This window comes from Musca domestica, unplaced genomic scaffold, assembly GCF_030504385.1.
Source record: "Musca domestica strain aabys unplaced genomic scaffold, Musca_domestica.polishedcontigs.V.1.1 39, whole genome shotgun sequence".
NCBI classification, from domain to species: Eukaryota; Metazoa; Arthropoda; class Insecta; order Diptera; family Muscidae; genus Musca; species Musca domestica.
In genome coordinates this window covers 1,960,995-1,981,448 of record NW_026712326.1, presented here as the reverse complement: position 1 = coordinate 1,981,448, position 20,454 = coordinate 1,960,995, and the positions used below count along the sequence as shown (strand labels likewise).

The following is a 20,454-nucleotide window of genomic DNA, read 5'->3' as shown; positions in this document are numbered from 1 at the left end:
TCATGCTCTATCCACTCACCCACATCCCATTCTTCCCGGCCCTTGCAAAACCAGACTGTCGTCTCCAGCTAAAACCACCAAAAACTGAAAATGTAGAGAATATGACACAAAAGCCATCATAATTTCCCCACTTTTTTCCAATTCTTTGTTCTTGAAAACGCCACAACATGGCCCAAAACCAAGGAAGACAAAGAAGAAGAAGAAAACTTTGCTGCTCTAAACTTCAAGGCAATTTGCTTTCATGTCATTACGGTTAATAGAGTTTCGAGCCAAGTCGACGACGTCGTCTTCTCCATTGGTATCATCGTGGTCGGCATGACAATTTCTCTCCATGCCATGGAAATTTTCTCCATGCCCGAGAATGTTAACAGGACTTTTCCTCCTTCCTCTGCGTTTACTCATTTATGAGGTGGGAGTGAGACAGACAAACACACGCCTCGTTATTAGATTAGTTGTGGGTGTTGGGGAGAATTTTCTTTCGGCAAAAATGCCAACCACACGCACACACAAACTCTTAATGGAAAATTACCATTAAAATGTAAAGGAAATTATGGAGAGATAAAAATTTGGACTTAGTAAGGATAGAATTTTGAAATATATTGATTTAAAAACATTGTATCATTATTATTTTTTTTAATATTTTTAATATGCACTTTGACTATTTCCGAAACTTTTTTGTTAATTTTTATATTTTTCCAATTTTTATATTTTTTATAATTGTCCAAAAAAACTAACGAAAAATTCATATATTTTCTTATTTAATATTATTATTTATAATATAAAAAATATTTATAAAAATTAAATGTACTTGAAAAATATTCCAAAGAAACCATGATGGCTGAGGCTTCTTTAAATTTTTTTTTTTTATTTATTTTTTTTTTATTTTTTTTTTAAACAATATGCTGATCTAACTATATATTTTACATAATCCTCTCAAATTTCTAACCACCTTCAAAAAGCTAAGCTATCCAAAATGCTGTGAAATATATCACAAACTATAGGAGTCAATTTATATATGGTCATTACAATATAAAGGCTTTAACAACGCTTGGCCTACGAACCCGAATCTCCATTGGGATTTTGATCCTTAAACGAGTTTCCTCAAGTTCACTTAAAATTTTCCGCAACCTAGATGAAATTATAAGAAAATTTGCAGCCAATTAGTAAAACACTCATTTTTTTCGGATTGGAACGAGTTAGAAATTGACGCCATTTTTTCTGCTAAATATTGAATATAGAAATTTGTTTTCTTCAGAGACACACAATGAAATTTTATCCAGAATAAATCTTTTTTTGACACCTTCTCCAAAAAATAAAGTACAAAGGGAGATTTCGACTTGGAGTCGAAAGGTGTTAAATTAAGAGTAAAAAACATAAACACTGAATTTTCACTTTTAGTACATGTATTTTGAATTAAATTTTCATAAAAACGATTGTACCTAGGTATATGGTCTATTATGAGTTTTTTAGTGAAATTTTGTGTAGAATATTTCTTCCTTTGACGCTATCCGCCAAAAACAAAATCTGATGATACTTTCAGGCGTTAACTCGAAAAAAGTGCGAGATAAAAATTGACCAAAAAAATTGGGGAATATTTTTTTGGGTTGTTTTGGGAACATTGATGCGAGTAATATTTTGATGTACAGTGGAAATAGAGATTTCTTTTCTTTGGTAACTTCTAGTGAAATTTGATGCAGAATATTTTTGTGTTTGACGTTATTCTTCTAAAATAATGTTTTGTTGCAGATTTTTATCTATACTCACAAAAAGTACGGTTTTAACCCTAAAATATAGTTTTATCGTACATAAATTCCTGGCGTTTAGATAAGATTAAGACTCTTGACATCTTCTAGGACCCATGGTAGAATTTTATGACAAATAATTTTGTGAATTATATATTGACCTGCTGCGGTCCTGTTTAAAGAACTTTTCAACCACATTTTGAAAAAAGGTTTATAAATACTCTTTAGTTGCCTCGCTTGAGGTTTAAAATTTTTGACAAAAATAATCCTCCTGTTTTTATCGGCAATATTGCCCAGGACACTAGATAACTAAGATGCACTGATTTCGAGGAGTCTTAATTCGAACATTTCCAAAACTGAAGATTAAGGAACTTGCTCCTTTCATTTAGGTTAATTTTCTATCTAAACTTAAAACTTTCTTTCTAGAGATAGGTATTTGCACCCTGATTACGAGAAAGTATTTTTTTTTTTTTTTGGGAGGACGGATCCGAGTGCCCGGTATTTGACCCGAAAGTCCGAGTCCAAGACCCAGACCTATGGACAATATAGGTATAATTTAAAAGCTACCTACCTCTTGAAATAATTTCAAAAAATCGGAGAGTCTTTTCAGAACTAGAGTACTTTCATTCCTTCTTCCTCATATGATGTAGTGGTCATTTGCAGTTGCATATATTTAAAAAAAGGTCGACTTCACAAAACTAGCTACCTCTTGAAAAAAATCCGAAAAATCGGAGTCTTTTCTGAACTAGAGTTCTCTCATTCCTTCTTCCTTATACGATGTAGCGGCCATTTGCAGTTGTAAATAAAAAAAAACTTGACTTCACAAGACTATAGAAAATGTGCCTGACATATTCTTGAAAGTATATTAAAAAAATTAATTCTCTTCCATCAAAATAAATACCTAAAATAGTAAAGATTTTTTTATTAAAGATTTTTTCAACGAATAGTATTGGGATTTTTTCATCCGAAAATGTCCATATTTGGATTTCTTTTGGCTCCTCAAAAAATATTGGAATTCAATTCTTGAAATCCATCTTAGGCTTTTCTATTGAGACCTTTAAACATATTTTAAATAAATAACCCACTTTGGGTTGCTCTGTTGCTCTTTGAAGAATATAAAAACAACTCCGTTGAATTGTTCGGAAATAATTTAAAAAATCCTAGTTGCATTTTTTTTGAGTCCTTGGAAAAATATCCTTGGTTATTTTTTTAAACTTTGCCTTCAAAAAATTTTATTTTTCTAAAATCTTTAAAACACAATTTCTCAAAATATTGCTTTCAAAGAAAAAAAAAAATAATAATAATAAATAAATAAATAAATAAATAAATAATAATAATAATAATAATAATAATAATAATAATAATAATAATAATAATAATAATAATAATAATAATAATAATATAATAATAATAATAATATAATAATAATAATAATAATAATAATAATATAATAATAATAATAATAATAATAATAATAATATAATAATAATAATAATAATAATAATAATAATAATAATAATAATAATAATAATAATAATAATAATAATAATAATAATAATAATATAATAATAATAATAATAATAATAATAATAATATAATAATAATAATAATAATAATAATAATAATAATAATAATATAATAATAATAATAATAATAATAATAATAATAATAATAATAATAATAATAATAATAATAATATAATAATAATAATAATAATAATAATAATAATAATAATAATAATAATAATAATAATAATAATAATAATAATAATAATAATAATAATAATAATAATAATAATAATAATAATAATAATAATAATAATAATAATAATAATAATAATAATAATAATAATAATAATAATAATAATAATAATAATAATAATATAATAATAATAATAATAATAATAATAATAATAATAATAATAATAATAATAATAATAATAATAATAATAATAATAATAATAATAATAATAATAATAATAATAATAATAATAATAATAATAATAATATAATAATAATAATAATAATATTAAAATAATAATAATAATAAAATAATAATAATAATAATAATAATAATAATAATAGTAGTAATAATAAAAATAATAATAATAATAATAATAATAATAATAATAATAATAATATTAATAATATTAATTAAAATTATAATAATAATAAAAATTAAATCTTCGTTTCACTGTTTTTGGATCCTTGGAAAAAATCCTGGAGTTTTCAAAAAATCAACTTTTCTTAAGAAATCCATTTTTGTAGTGGTGAGTACTTGAGAAAATATTTCTAAAAGTACCCTACGATTGCTTTGTTGTTGCCTGATAATTATTCCCAATTTATACGGGTTCATTTGTAGTGTTCGTCCTTTATAGATATATTCTTTCCTATTCTTTATATGTTCAGGTTTTCTTTGCTTATTTCAAAAAATGTTTTAATAACCATGACAATTTTTCCAAAATCTTTAAAAAATATATTTTAAAAATATTGCCTTCAGAAAACGAAAGGAAAAAACTCGTTTTTGTGTCTTTGGGTCCTTGGGAAATTATCCTTAAAGCAATCCTTGATTTTTGATCAGTGCACAAAAAAACACATTTTATAATATTCCCCCAAAACTATTCGTAAAATATCCATTTTTGTTGTAGTAAGTCCTTTAGGCAAAATATTCCTAAAAATTCACCTCTATTGCTTTGTAGGATCCTAATGGCAATTAATACAGATTGATATTTAGTTTTTGTCCTTTTAAAAAATATTCCCTTCAAATATTTAGGTCTTTTTTTGATTTTTTTAATACATGACTTTTTTCTAAGGCCTTTAAAATTTTTTTTAGATGTCGCCTTCAAAAAAATTTAAATTCCGTGTATTTCAAACGTTTTGATCAACCTTGTTATGCCTTTCTTTATTTCTTCCAAAATAAACCTCTCCAAAAATTTTGTGGAACTCATAAAATCCTCTGTCATTTGCACTGACCACAATGTGTCCTTCATTTACTATGTTTTAGTGGGCAGTAGTAGTGTTGGAAGGTAGTGGGCAGTGGTGTGGAGTAACACCAACAACCAAGTTTTTTCTGTGTGTGCAGAGTGGAAAGGTATTGGTGCAATGACGTCGTTTGGCTTGGCTGGCTCGTTGGTTGGTTGGTTGGCTGGCTGGCTACAAAAAGGGAAAGTGTCAACATGGCCGACAACACAAACATAATACACGTCAAAGCTCCTTTGTTTGCCGATATGATTTATTAATTCACATGCAGATTTTTCACTTTTTTATTTTTTCACAGGACATTTTTCCCTCGCCCTCTCTCTCTCTCACTCTCTCTCTCTCTCTCTGTGCCCATTCTCTCTTTTGCTCCAATGGTTACGGTGTATTAGCGTATGACATTTACGACAAAATTCTTTGTTTTCTCTCCTCCATTCATTTGTTTTCCTTTTGAGTACTGGGGCTTTTCTTTGGCTCCAATGCGAGCAAGTGAACGAGCTAACGAAGCGTGTTCTGGGTCGTCGATGCCACTGTTGTGGCCCACATGAATAGTAAATCAGAAAATGTCCCCATGTTTACCCCAAAGCTGTTTTATAGTTCGGTTTGGCCGCCCTGAGATTGTTCATTTCATGTTTTCTGTTTTTTTATAAATATTTTTTAAGCTTTTGTTTTGGTTTCAACTCTTTTGTTCGGTCGTCTGTGTTTTGTTGATTTTTTGTTTTCTATGGTTTTTGGAAAGTGTCAATGCAGTAAAATCTATAAAAAAAATGAACAACACCCAAAAGGATGCTCTTTCCATTACTTCTGGGACTGGACATTTCCACTAGGATATTTTGTTTGTTTTTTTTCTTCAAAGATAACTTCCTATTTGCTTTGCCACAAACGTCCAATAGTCAACCAGGATATTTAGTGACAATATCCTTTGGTTATTTTTGATAGAAATTTTTGGTGCTTGATTCATTTGTATTGATGCTCAATGATTTTGAGAATACAGCTGAAACCTAATTACAGGAATAAAGGCTATTGAAAGGCATCAGAGTCATACCTGGGGACTTTTTCAAAATATTGTAGTCGAAAGGACCCAGCCTAATTTTTAAGATTTTTTTATAAGACCGATCTTTAGACATATTTATTATTATTTAAAATTTTATTATTATTTAGAAATAAATTTCCAGCATATAAAGACCTTCAAAAGTAGATTTTTTGAGAATATTTTTCAAGAACAAAATCCTTATATAAAAATATTTTTCAAGGCGTTTAAAAAATTAAAATCTACGATCATTTTTCTTATATTTTTTTAAATAAATACTTTTCAAAAAAGTTGCTTTCAAAAAAAAAAAAACGATTTTTATTGTGTGTGGGTCCTTGGAAAAATATCCTTAAAACGATCCTTGAGATTTGGTCAGTACATAAAAAATAATGTGGATTTCAAAAAATGGTAGAATAAGGGCTATCAAACGTGGGTTTTTTATACCCTCAGTCATATGTCTACAGAGGGTAAATACAGCCAAAACGTGCCTAATCGAATAACTGGTTTAGACCCAAAGTACCTTTGGAACAAAATTTAAAAAAAAAAACTTCTACGACCATAAAAACGACGGATTTTCATTTTTTATACTCTACACCACATAGTAGGGTAGACATCGGGTATTATGTCCTTGTGCATTTGTTTGTTACATGGAGAAGGAAGCGAGATAGACCCATAGTTACTTTTGACAATCTTCATAGAATCACTTTCTGAGTCGATTTATGCAAGTTAGTCTGCCTGTTCGTCCGTCCGTTCGTCTGTCCATGTATTTTTGTGAACGCAAATGCAGGTCACATTTATTATCTAATTGAGATGAAATTTTGCAAACAATATTTGTTTGGCCCAAGGATGAACCCTATTAAAACTGGTAGGAATCGGTCCAAATTTGGATATAGCTCCCATATATATCTTCAACCGATTTCGGACTAATTATGTATGCACCAAATGGCCAATATCAGTAAAAAAGTCCTGAATTTTGGAACATCCAACCGAATCCAGTCTAGAAACAAGTATATCAAATTTGGTGAAAATCGGTTCAGATATAGCTATAGCTCTCATATATATGTTTCATCCGATTTGGGGATTTAAGTTCGTAATATGCACCCACAAGAATGATACTTGGTACCGGACATCAGATACTGCTCCGAAATACCCCTGTCAAATCGAGATCGGTTCAGATTTGGATATAGCTCCCATATATATCTTCAACCGATTTCGGTTAAATGTGAACCAAATGGCTAACATAATTCCAAATGACCTGAATTTTGGCAAATGTGACCGAATTCCGTACTTCAAAATTCAGATATATCTATAGGTCTCATATATAATATGAGATAATATAATCCTTCTCGAAGTGATATCATGCACTCTATAGCAATGTTATTTGGTATAAAGGATAAAAATGTCTCCGTCAAGTTTAGAGAAAATCGATTCAGAATTTGATATGCGTCCCATATATTAGTTACCTCCAAGCCAAATTTTGATTGGTGGTATGATCTACTTTAAATAAATTCTTTGGTTACGGGAGCTCTACTAAATATGTACACTGGTGTAGGTTATCATATAGTCAGTCCCTCCCGACTTTTGACTTTTCCTTACTGATTTCATTTTAAAATTTTCTCTCCTCCAATTTGGCGGATATTTTATTTTTTATTATTTTATTTATTTTTGTCTGGCAAACAACTCTGGAATTTTTTATATCTGGATTTTTTTTTAAGAATGGCTCAAGGGCCTTTTTTCTATATTAAACATTTTTTTCATTCATTTGAAATTTTAAATCTCGTTTATTTTTCCAAGAATATTTCTGCAAAGCACAATTCAAGCAATAATTTCAAATATTTTTCTCCTCACTTTTTCGTCTTAAAATCACCTCTTCCTCTCTCCTCCATTTCCATTGAAATTCAAATGTTATCCGGCTACACTTCATCAACAGATATTTTGTTTTCAAAGCTTTGCAAAGTTGTTGGTTATTTTGTTCTGACAATGGTTGTGGAACAAATGTCCATGTCTGTGTTTGTGTATGTTGGGAAACGCATCAAAAAATACATTTTCAAAATAAGCCAGTAGTAGTCAGCCAAACAGCCAGCCAGTCAAGTCGTCAAACGATCTTTGTTTGTTAAATGCAAGTGTTTTTGAAAATGGCCCAGAAATGCAGGAAAAAAAGGAAAACAATTTTTCCACTTTTTTTTTGTTTTGTAGCATTTCCGCTTTTGTTGTACGGGTCTGTGTGATGAACATTTTTGTAGTGTTAAGAGTTGAGTTCTTTTCACACCAATGCACAAATACTTATTTCGACAACGCACACAAATACTATAACAAAAATAGCATAACTTCAATATATTTCAGTTTCAAAACAAAAAAAAAAAAAAAAAAATAATAAAATAAAAAACGATCTCAATAAGCCAGGAAGTTGTTTGGCCAATTTGTTGCAAAAATGGGGCCCTTTTTTGCTTTGCAAAGGGGCCGGCCCTTGAAATATATATTTTTTATAAATAAAAAAAAAATCACAAAAATTTTTTTAATAAATCTGAGCAGTGTTACAAAGGTGCCGTTTAGAGGCCCCTCCCCTTACCCTCCCTGCAATTTTATTATTTATATGTGTTGCTGAATTTTTTCGAATAACCTCCCACTCTCACACTCACACACATATATATATTTGTTATTTGAAGTGTTATGAGCCACTTCAGAATTTCATTTGCAGTGCGTGCTTGAACATATTTTAAAGGACTTGCTGCAATTGGATTTTTCACCATTTCCATATTTTGTAGACTTTTTGTTTCCCTCGTGTCCGAGACACACACATACCTACAGTCATATATGTGCACACATATATCATGGATAATTTCAATTGGCAACAAAACATAAAATACGAGGGTCGTTTATGCAAGTTTTTGATTGAAAAAAAAATTGTCCCAAAAAATGTTTTTCAACTACGAAAGACTTAAAAAATATTAAAACGAAAAAACAAGGAAAAAATTAATATGTTCTGCCAAGCTGAAGCTTTGAACCCCCTCAAATGAGGACCTACATCAAAAAAAATGTTTAAGGTTGTTAGAAACCCATGAAAAACCTTAAAATACAAAATTTCTGATAATTCCGTTGAAAAAATTGGAGAAAACCAACAGAATATCGATATAGGGTGGTACCATTATATGGGGGGCTATACCACAATGTGGACCTGTATTAACTGTTTTTTTTTTCTGAAAAGTGTCTGCGAAAATTATTGAAATGCTCAAAATGCTTGGGTGTGTACATATAAATGGGAGCTATACTTGAACTTCGAACTTGAACTTGACCTACGTTCAGACCGAATATAAGAACTAAAACTGCCATAATTTGTCGAACTTGAATAGAAAATTTCACCAAGGCATGAAAACGTTTGTATTTAGGTCATAAAAAATAATTTTAAAAAATCCACGTTTGTGTTTAGGTCATAAAAAATATTTTTTAAAAATCCACGTTTGTGTTTAGGTCATAAAAAATATTTTTTAAAAATCCACGTTTGTTTTAGTTCATAAAAAATATTTTTAAAAAATCCACGTTTGTTTTTAGGCCATAAAAATATTTTTAAAAAATCCACGTTTGTTTTTAGGTCATAAAAAATATATTTTTTTTAAATCCACATTTGATTTTAGGTCATAAAAAAATATTTTTTTTTTTAAATCCACGTTTGTTTTTAGGTCATAAAAAAATATTTTTAAAAAATCCACGTTTGTTTTTAGTTCATATCCACGTTTGATTTTAAATTTAAAAAAAAATATATTTTTAAAAAATCCACGTTTGATGTTAGATTATCAAAAATATTTTTAAAACATCCACATTTGGTGTTAGAATATAAAAAATATATTTTTAAAAAATCCACTCTTGATTTTAGATTATAAAAAAATATTTTTAAAATATTCACGTTTGATTTTAGGCTTGTAAAAATATTTTTAAATAAATATCAATTTTAATTGAAGGCTTTTAATTTTTTTTTTAAATTCAATTTTAATTGAAGGCTTTTAAAAATCTTTTTAAAAAATTCAATATTAATTTAAGGCTTTAAAAAATATTTTTAAAAAATCCACGTTTGATTTTAGATTAAAAAAAATTAAAAATTCAATTTTAATTTAAGGCTTTAAAAAATTCACGCTTGATCTTAGGCTTTTAAAAATATTTTAAAAAAAATATCAATTTTAATTGAAGACTTTAAAAATCTTTTTAAAAAATTCAATTTTAATTGAAGTCTTTTAAAAATCTTTTTAAAAAATTCAATTTAATTTAAGGCTTTAAAAAAATTTTTTTAAAAAATCCACGTTTGATTTTAGATTGAAAAAAATTAAAAAATTCAATTTTAATTTAAGGCTTTAAAAAATATTTTTAAAAAATCCACGTTTGATTTTAGATTAAAAAAAAATTAAAAATTCAATTTTAATTTAAAGCTTCAAAAATATTTTTAAAAAATCCACGTTTGATTTTAGATTAAAAAAAAATTAAAAATTCAATTTTAATTTAAGGCTTCAAAAATATTTTTAAAAAATCCACGTTTGAATTTAGATTATAATTTTTTTTTTAAATTCAATTTTAATTTAAGGCTTTAAAAAATATTTTTCAAAAATCCACGTTTGATTTTAGAATAAAAAAAGAAATTTTAAAAAATCCAAGTTCGATTTTAGATTTAAAAAAATATTTTTAAAAAATCTGCGTTTGATTTTAGATTTAAAAAAAAAATACCATGTTTTTCTTCACACCTCGTACTTGTTTGGCATTTTTCCTGCTCTCACCCAGACTCCTACCTTCATGTGTGGCATTTAAATTTTCTCTTCATATTTATACACAACACCCAGATATATATATTCACTCTTCCTTCCACCTGCCCCCTTTTAACCCCTTCCTCAATGGTATGAAGTTTTTTTGGTGTATCACCAATTGCTTTACCGAAAAAAAATAGTAGGAATTCGAATGAAAACCATATGACTGACTGAATGTGAAATCAAATACTTGTTTCCGTTTCCGCTGTGGTAATCTTTTACTTTACGCAAATACTTGTCTGCATGGGCCTGAAGCTGCAGGCACACACACACACGCATACATACGACTGTATGTGTGTATGATTGTTGGAGGAGGAGGAGGCATCAACTCTCGCATATATTCCACATCATTTCAGTGCAAAAAAAAAATCGACAACTCAACCCTTTTCTCCCCCTTTAGTTTTGGCCTGTTTTTTATTTAAGTAACAGAATTAAGAGTTGAAAGCGGAAAAATGGAAATTTTATCTTCAAAGAGTAGGGAGACAGAGCGGAAAACGGAGCAACAAAAAATTATTGGCAGGAAAATTGTGTTAATGTTTAAACATATGTTTGCCGGGCCTGAACACACATATACACAGACAGACAGCAATCCTTTAACATGGGGGGGGGTGAATTGGTAGGGATATGGAAGATGATGCTTTGGTGGAGCATGAAACAATTTTGCCCGTCTGTTTTTTGTACGGCTCATAGCTTCGAGAGCCTGTATCGGAATCCTGGCGAATTTTTTTAGTTTCCGTTTTTTTTTACATTTCATCACGGCATGAAGAGGACCAACGATGTATCTTAGTAATGCGTCGGATTTTAGCCAAGTGGTGGTGTTGAGTTTATGATGAAGCGCTTGCAGATTTTCACACCAGTGCAGCGACATACATACACAAACAACCGAAAAGTGTTGAAGTTTTTATTTATGTTGTTTACCTCCGGTTCGAATTCCAGTCTCTCTGTGTGCGCGTCCATATAACACGATATCCTGGGCTTATATCTGGCCATCAGAATCCTCCTCTCAACATCGTTGGGCCGCCTCGTTATATCCGGAAAGCCAAGTTTTTATGGTCAAGTGGAAATTTAATTCAATTTTGTTGTTCCCTTCTTCTGCTTCTTCTTCTTTATTTGCCACGGTCTATTTCTACCTCAAGATGTTGTCGTCCTGTGTATATGTGTGTGTTGTGGTTCATTTACATCCCAACAGGATTTGGTGCCATGTTTTTTTTTTCTCTCTGTGTTATGTTTTTCCTCTTCTTTATGGTTGCACATTTTCTTTTTTTTTTTGTGAAAAATGAATTTTCATTTGTTTTTTTTTTCCTCCTCCCTCTGCCATACATAGTTTAATATTTTGTTGTTTCTGGTTTTGTTTTATCGCCCACATCCTTTATTGTGTGTCCACATCATATAAATACTGGCATATGAATGTCCTTCCTTCCGCTTACTTGCTTCCTCTGCTATTTTGCCATTTTGCATGCATAGCCATGCATGTTGATATGGCTGCCATGTGATTGGTTATGTATATGTTTTGGCAGAGAGTCATGTGGCCAAGCCATGTGAAAAATGTGCCAAAAAAAGAACGATGCAGAAGGTGGAGAGGGTGATACACATAAGAGATATAATTTTGGAAAAAAAATATATTTAATTGGGAAGTCGGGATTTGCAGAGAGGCCTTAAAATTGTCCTTAAAGACTAACGTAGATTTAAAAAAAAAATTATTATCGAAAACCAAACATGGATTTTTTAAAAAATATTTTTCTGAATTAAATTCAAACGTGGATTTTTTAAAAATATTTTTTATTATCTAAAATCTAACGTCGGTTTTTTTAAAATATTTTTTTATAATCTAAAATCAAACGTGGATTTTTTAAAAATATTTTTTAATTATTTAAAATCAAACGTGGATTTTTAAAAACTATTTTTTAATTATTTAAAATCTAACGTGATTTTTTAAAAATATTTTTTTATTAATTAAAATCAAACGTAAATTTTTTAGAAATATTTTTTTATTATTTAAAATCAAACGTGGATTTTTTAAAAATATTTGTTTATTAATTAAAAATATTTTTAATTATTTAAAATCAAACGTGGATTTTTTAAAAATATTTTTTTATTATTTAAAAATATTTTTTAATTATTTAAAATCAAACGTGGATTTTTTAAAAATATTTTTTTATTATTTAAAAATATTTTTAATTATTCAAAATCAAAACGTGGATTTTTTAAAAATATTTTTTTATTATTTAAAAATATTTTTAATTATTTAAAATCAAACGTGGATTTTTTAAAAACATTTTTTAATTATTTAAAATCAAACGTGGATTTTTTAAAAATATTTCTTTATTATTTAAAAATATTTTTAATTATTTAAAATCAAACGTGGATTTTTTAAAAAATATTTTTTAATTATTTAAAATCAAACGTGGATTTTTTAAAAATATTTCTTTATTATTTAAAAATATTTTTAATTATTTAAAATCAAACGTGGATTTTTTAAAAATATTTTTTTATTATTTAAAAATATTTTTAATTATTTAAAATCAAACGTGGATTTTTTAAAAATATTTTTTATTATTTCAAAACATTTTTAATTATTTAAAATCAAACGTGGATTTTTTAAAAATATTTTTTTATTATTTAAAAATATTTTTAATTATTTAAAATCAAACGTGGATTTTTTAAAAAATATTTTTTTATTATTTAAAAATATTTTTTTGTTATCTAAAATCAAACGTGGATTTTTTAAAAATATTTTTTTATTATTTAAAAATATTTTTAATTATTTAAAATCAAACGTGTATTTTTTAAAAAATATTCTTTTATTATTTAAAAATATATTTTTGTTATCTAAAATCAAACGTGAATTTTTAAAAATATTTTTTTATTTTCTAAAATCAAACGTGGATTTTTTGAAAATATTTTTTTATTATCTAAAATTAAACGTTGGTTTTTTAAAAATATTTTTTTATTATCTAAAATCAAACGTGGATTTTTTGAAAATATATTTTTATTATTTAGAATCAAACATGGATTTTGTAAAAATATTTTTTTTATTATTTAAAATCAAACGTGGATTTTTTAAAAATATTTTTTTACAATTTAGTGCAAGGATTAAAACAATATTTTCAAAGATCCACCCTTACCCTTACGTCCTTGCCAAAAAAATTGAGTTTCCCATTTAATAACCCTATTTTTCGTAGTCGAGTCCTATGCTTTGCTTTTACATGCATCAATTTGCCATGCATACACGCTTCGGGGGCAATGGCGGAGAGTAGTCTTTCGTCAATATACGCTTCAGTGATGCAGAAATTTTGTGCAATGAAAGCAAAACGAAATTTAACAACGAAACGAAAAGTTTAATTCCTTCTGCCCAGATTATCCTTCCATTTCTAGCGGTGTTTATCGATAACACAGCTAACTGATTGACTGACTAGTCGACAAAATAAAAAATTATTAAATATGTTAAAGAATTTTATAGAGAATTAGGATTCTAAGTTCGTTACGGGCGCCACTTTTCCATATTAAAATTAAAATACATTTTTTGCCAAATGTGTTCGTGAAAAAAATTCTAAGGTCATCTTATCCCCTGTGCAATTTGATAAAATATATATTTTACATGTACTCCAGACTCTGCTTGGGCGCCAGTTAGTTTTAACCAATTGTACCCAATTCCCTATTCTTCTAAATATATTAAATGAGGGCAACATGATGGTGATACTGTCGATGAAAAATTGATTTGTTGATCACTAATTGCACAATTGAAATTATTTTTTAAATTTAGGTCAGAGCTTGGGCGCCAATTTTGGTATGAATTTCAAACTTGTGCATTTATTTAACAGTATTTTTTTTTTTTTTTTTCAATATTTTGTTGTTGCAAAATCGTCAGGCAAAATCCCATTATTGTTGTTTTTATAAAAACAACATTTTGTTTATGAGTGGAGAACGATGGTAATGTTTACCAGGGGGTAAGGCAGGGAATACCTAGGTTTCGGAAAGAGCCACCAATCCTCATCAGTTCCCTTGTTTTTTGTCTGGGATATTCTCCCCAGAAGTTATTTTAAAAATAACTTCTATGACAAAAAACATTTTTTACCCAAGTGACGAGATCGTAAGCTCAATAGAAGAGGAACAAAAGAATTATATAAAACTAAAATTCTTTTGGAAAATCTTCTAAATCTTACAACCGCACTTATAAACATTTACATCTTTCTCCACTTTGTTATGCTTTCGTTCAACCTGAACGAAGTAACATAACCATGTAAGTTTGTTTTGTCTGTTACAACAAAAACCCCTTCGTCGACCGTGCCTGTGTCTATTAATAGAACAGTGTTTGGCTTGCTTGTTTGGGATACCATAGTATTTTGTTGTTGCAAAATCGTCAGGCAAAATCCCATTATTGTTGTTTTTATAAAAACAACATTTTGTTTATGAGTGGAGAACGATGGTAATGTTTACCAGGGGGTAAGGCAGGGAATACCTAGGTTTCGGAAAGAGCCACCAATCCTCATCAGTTCCCTTGTTTTTTGTCTGGGATATTCTCCCCAGAAGTTATTTTAAAAATAACTTCTATGACAAAAAACATTTTTTACCCAAGTGACGAGATCGTAAGCTCAATAGAAGAGGAACAAAAGAATTATATAAAACTAAAATTCTTTTGGAAAATCTTCTAAATCTTACAACCGCACTTATAAACATTTACATCTTTCTCCACTTTGTTATGCTTTCGTTCAACCTGAACGAAGTAACATAACTATGCTTGCCATCATTAGCCCTACGAAATTTTTAAGGAATTATTGTTTACACATCCCACAGGCTCAGCTTGGGCGCCACTTTTTCTCAATTCTTTGTAGACAATTTCCGATACTTCTAAATATTTTTGTGAAGAACATTTTATGGTAATACTGTGGATGGCTAATTTATTAGTTGATCTCTGCTTGGCCAATGGAAATTATTTTTAAATTTGGATAACATCTTGGGCGCCAATTTTTATAAGTGCTTCAAATAAACGTGCATACGTTTTAACTATTTTTTTTTTCAGAATATAATTTCCTTGCCATCACGAAACGTTTAAGAAACTATTGTTTACATATCAACCAGGCTCTGCTTGGGCGCCACTATATCTTAACCAAATGTAACCAATTTCCTATACATTCGATTATGTGTTCATTAAGGAAACTGAATAGTTATGCTTGGACAAAACATTTATTACTTTATTCCTACTTGGCCAATGGAATTTACTTTTAAAATTTAAATCCCAGCTTGGGCGCCAATTTTTAAAGATTTTAAACATTTTATAGGTGTATTCTTTCAACATAAAATTTGTTTGTCAACATTGCCCGCCAACGCGGTTTAACTTAAAATATATAAATATATAATTTATAAATATTTTAAACATATCTCCAATTTTTGCTTGGGCCAAATGTAGCCATTTTCCGATTGTACCAAATATATTCGTGAAAGCATCTATTTGGTGATGCTGTGGATGCCAAACTAATTATCGATCCCTTCTCGGCCAATGAAAGTTATTTTTATATATTAGGTCTTACCTTGGGCGCCAATGTTTAATGTGCGTTTTTAACACCTGCTTTTATTCCAAATAGAAGCATTTTTTCAGAATCAAATCATGCTTACCAGGATAATTTTTCGAGAATTGTTTATGATATATTGTTTACATAACCCCCAACCTCTGCTTGGGCGCCACTTTTTGTTTAATAAATCTAATATTTATTTATTTGTAATTATTTCTCTTTCTTCCCTTTACTAATCGAGTGTTTTATTTTCTGTTTTTTTTTTCTCTTTGCAGGTAGGTGACAATGTATGTATTTTCCGATCACAAAAAACAAAAATGTTCAAAAATTTTCTATTGACAAATAATCGAAGGTAAACCTTTAAAAATAAATGAAAAAAATAGTCTCTATTCTCATGGACGACTGATTCAATTTGGAGCAAATTTGAAATATTTTGTTGCTTTTTTTTTAAATAAAATTTTATCTCATGACTCACTTTTGGAAAAAAAATTACCCCAAATCCACTTAGAACTCTTGTATTTTTTTGCTGAATTTTTAAATCGATTTTGTTTTCTCTTCTTAATCCAAAAAAAAACGAAATTATTATTAACCGTGCAATGTGACCAGCAATCGAGTGAACAACCCAAAGAAAAACGTGTAATGATTCATCGGAATATTAGCCATGTAGAAAGTTTGTTTTTGTTGTCGTCGTTGTTGTTGTATAAATCCATAAATAATAACAGCAAAAAGCAATGACCATTGGCGAGTGAGAAAATATCGAAATAAAGAAATTGTTCATTTTCTGCATTAGACGACGACGACGGCGATGAGTAAAAGTAGAAATCAAATGATTCACAAAATATATTTTTGAATTGCTATTTTCTCACATTTTCTGCTATTGAGACCGACAGACCCGACAGACATCAATGGAAAAAGGTGAAATTCGCATGGAAAAATGAAATTTGTCGCCGTTTTTTTTCCAAACCACAGTGGGGCCAGAAATGTTAAAAAATTGCAGGCTTTCCGAAAATATTTCAAATTAAGGCACAGTTGCTTTTCTTAAAAAGTGTTCTTAAATATTTCAAATTTTTGTTCCAAATTCATGGAAAAAATAATTTTTGAATTCCAAAATTTCAAAAAAAGAAAAAAATAAAAAATTAGAAAAATCTGCTCCCAAATTTTTTGAAAATTTTCCAATTTCCTCCACAAAATTCTTTAAATTAGAGCAATTAAAAACTTACAAAACCCTCTAGTTTTCCCCCAACTTCAAATCACTGTCCAACGAATTGTCCACTTCTCACTGATCGTATTGAGTGGTGGGAATTGTGTTCACAATGCGATGGCGATACACCTCATCGAAAAGAATGTTTTATTTGGCTAAAAGCCAAAGAACTGTTAGCGTTGATAATGATAATTATGCGAGAACGCAAACAATTTTTGTGAAATGACAGCAGAACACCGGTTCCATCCTCCCAACCCCCCTGTGGCTCTCACACTCCGCTCTACACAAATTTACCTTTTTAAAACGAGGAGCATAGTTATGATTAACATTTCGACAGCCACAACAACAGCAAAGAAAAAAAATATAAACAAAAAAAAAAAATCATTAAAAAACAGGTACTATAAAAATTAAGAGTAATAAAAAACAGAGACATTAAAAGGAGAACTTCTTTAAAATTAAAAAAAAAAAAAAAAAAATAATATAAATATTAATTGTTTTTTTTTTTTTTTTTTTTTGAAATTTCAAAATTTCCATCAATATGGACCGTAAAAAATGTTTGTAGTTTTAATATCATTTAAATTATGCACATAACACCTTTCGACCAAAAAAATGTCACCATGAAAACGGCCTTGAAATTTGTAAAAAACAAAAAACAAAAAAAAAATGCAAAAAAGTGATGCAACTGAATTAAACAAACTTGTTTATTGTTCAAAAAGTAGTAACATGTTTGTGAGCCTAAAATGTCACACGCACACCAAAATAAAAGAAGATCTGAAACTCATTTCCATTTAATGACGACAATGTCTTGATGAGACAACATAATTCCGAAACCTATTTTAAATGCTAATTCAAGTTTATGGCATTAGATTCCAATCTTTTTCTTTTTTAGGGGGTTTTGAATAGTGCGTAGTGACAAATCACGTTTTTGTCAGCTCATTATTTTTGTCGAAATCAGCCTTTGATAGTTTTTTAAAAAATATTAAGAAATGTTTAGAAAAAAAATAAATTTTTTTTGAAAAAAAAAATGTTTCGCAGAAATCCACTTAAAGTAATTTTCAAAAATATTTTGAGAATATCCACGTCCAATGATTTAAAAATGTTTCTCTTTAAATTATTTCTCAAAAAAAAAAAAAAAATAAATAAATAAAATATTAAAAACATGTTTCGTAAATTCCATGGCTAATGGTTTTATAAATATATTTGTAAAAAGGAATCTGAAAGATTCGTCGGCTAATAATTTTTGTCTAAATCCGCCTTTGATAGTTTTTCAAGAAATTATAACAAATGTTTTGAACAAAAACTTTTTTGTTTTTTGAGAAAAAATAACTGAAATTGCTTCGGAGAAATCCATTTATGGTTATTTTTAAAATCCATATATACGAAAATCCACGTCCCATGATTTAAGATATTTTTTTCTTTAATGATTTCTAAAAATAAATTGTTTTGAACATTCTATGTCTATTGGTTTTGTAAATATATTTGTAAAAAAAACGGATTTGTGTTCAGAAAATCCAATAAAAACAGGTTTTAAAAAAATCCAAGTTTAGTCATTATTAAAAATGTTTTTAGAAATTTCAAATTCAGTTTCTTTTAACAAGTCCAAAAGTATGAGGCGGTTTAGCCGACAAATGTTTACTAGGGTGTCAAATAAAAAAAAAACCAATTCGGCCATGTGCCCACATTCAAATTTCTGTCCAAAATTATTTCAACGTCTCCCTAAAACCATCAGTGACCTTTATATCAAAATTCAGAAGTTCTGCTCAATCTTTTCAGCCAATATTAAATCTAATAATATTTAGTGCACATATTCTAAACAAAAATCCCAAAAATTGTGCCTTTTAGTAATTTTCGTACAATAACCGTACACATTTCCAAACCACAGACACCAACAGTGACATCTATATCGAATTTCCGGATTCCAGCTCTATCCCTTTACCCAATACCAACTTTAGTACTTTTCGTACAATTATAGTACACATTTCCAAAACCATCTTCATATTTAATTTCCAGATACCAACAGCGACATCTACATTAAATTTCAGGATTTCGTTCAGCTCTATTCCTTTACTCAGTACCAAAATTAGTACTACCAAAAACACCACCATTTCTCAATTCCAGACCTCAGAATCAAATTTGAGGATTTTACCTTCATCCCTTCATCCAATACCGAATTTAGTACCAATTTGTACTTTTCGTACAAATATAGTACACATTTCCAATACCACCACAATATCCTATTTCCAGATACCAACGGAGACATCAACATATGATTTGAGGTTATCAGATTTATTCCTTCACCCAATGCCAAATTTAATACCATTTGGTACTTTCGTCCAATTATAGTACACTTTTCCAAAACCACCTCCATATGTCCACGCTACACATGAAAAGCCACCCTAATATCAAATTTCAGGTTTCAAACACTGCCTCTTCACCCAATGCCAAATTATATCATATATAGTACTATTTAGTACTTTTCGTACACATTTCCATTCTCTTTGCACCAAATCCGGTCCGATATCGGTCCACTCCATCAAATACCTCCCCTACAAAGGGTAAAATTTTAAATAATCGTATCTCTTATAAAATGTGATGATGTAAGAGTCCGATTCGCATCACAATATTTTTATTGACCCAAAGTCTGGTGTGAAGATGGAATATATCGGTCCACTCCTTCTAGTACTTCCCCCACAAAGGGTCAAAATTTTGAAAACCCATTAAGCTCATAAAACACAAAATTAACATCCTATTCTATACAACTTTCTACATCTCAATATATCTATCAAGACAAGATCTGTTATAAAGATGGTAGAGATCGGAACATTTTTTTCTGGGTTCAAGATTTCAAAAAAGGCTCAAAAAATGGAAGTAAGCATCCAACTCTCTTCAAATTTCACAAATACAAACATCTTTGCTAACACTAGATCTCTTGTGAAGATGATAGAAATCTACCAACCTCTTCTGATACCTCACCCACAAAGGGTCACCATTTTCAATATTTGCATGTGTCATAACTTGCAAAACAAGTTAGCGATTTTTCACAACTAAATATTTTTCTTAACCAGAAGCATGAGATGAATATGGAATTTATGATTTCGAATAAAATTGGATATAAATTTACGATTTTTTTGTAATTTTTGCATTTTTAAATACTTCTGTCGACTATATCTGGATGTAGTCGATGTAGTCCAAACCTGGCACTTCCCAAT

General features: G+C 28.7%; 1 protein-coding gene across 3 annotated transcripts in view; it reads left to right on the top strand.

The window, feature by feature from the left end:
* LOC101893967 (maternal protein pumilio) overlaps nt 1-20,454 on the top strand; it is a 331,172-nt gene that overhangs the window by 48,734 nt on the left and 261,984 nt on the right. Inside the window, exon 2 of one of the 3 annotated variants that reach the window (XM_011292191.3) lies at nt 16,320-16,331. The exons of the other annotated variants lie outside the window; for them this stretch is intronic. Within the exon in view, the coding sequence (XP_011290493.1) occupies nt 16,320-16,331 (12 nt within the window). The remainder of the gene's footprint in view (nt 1-16,319; nt 16,332-20,454) is intronic. 3 annotated transcript variants of the gene reach the window in all.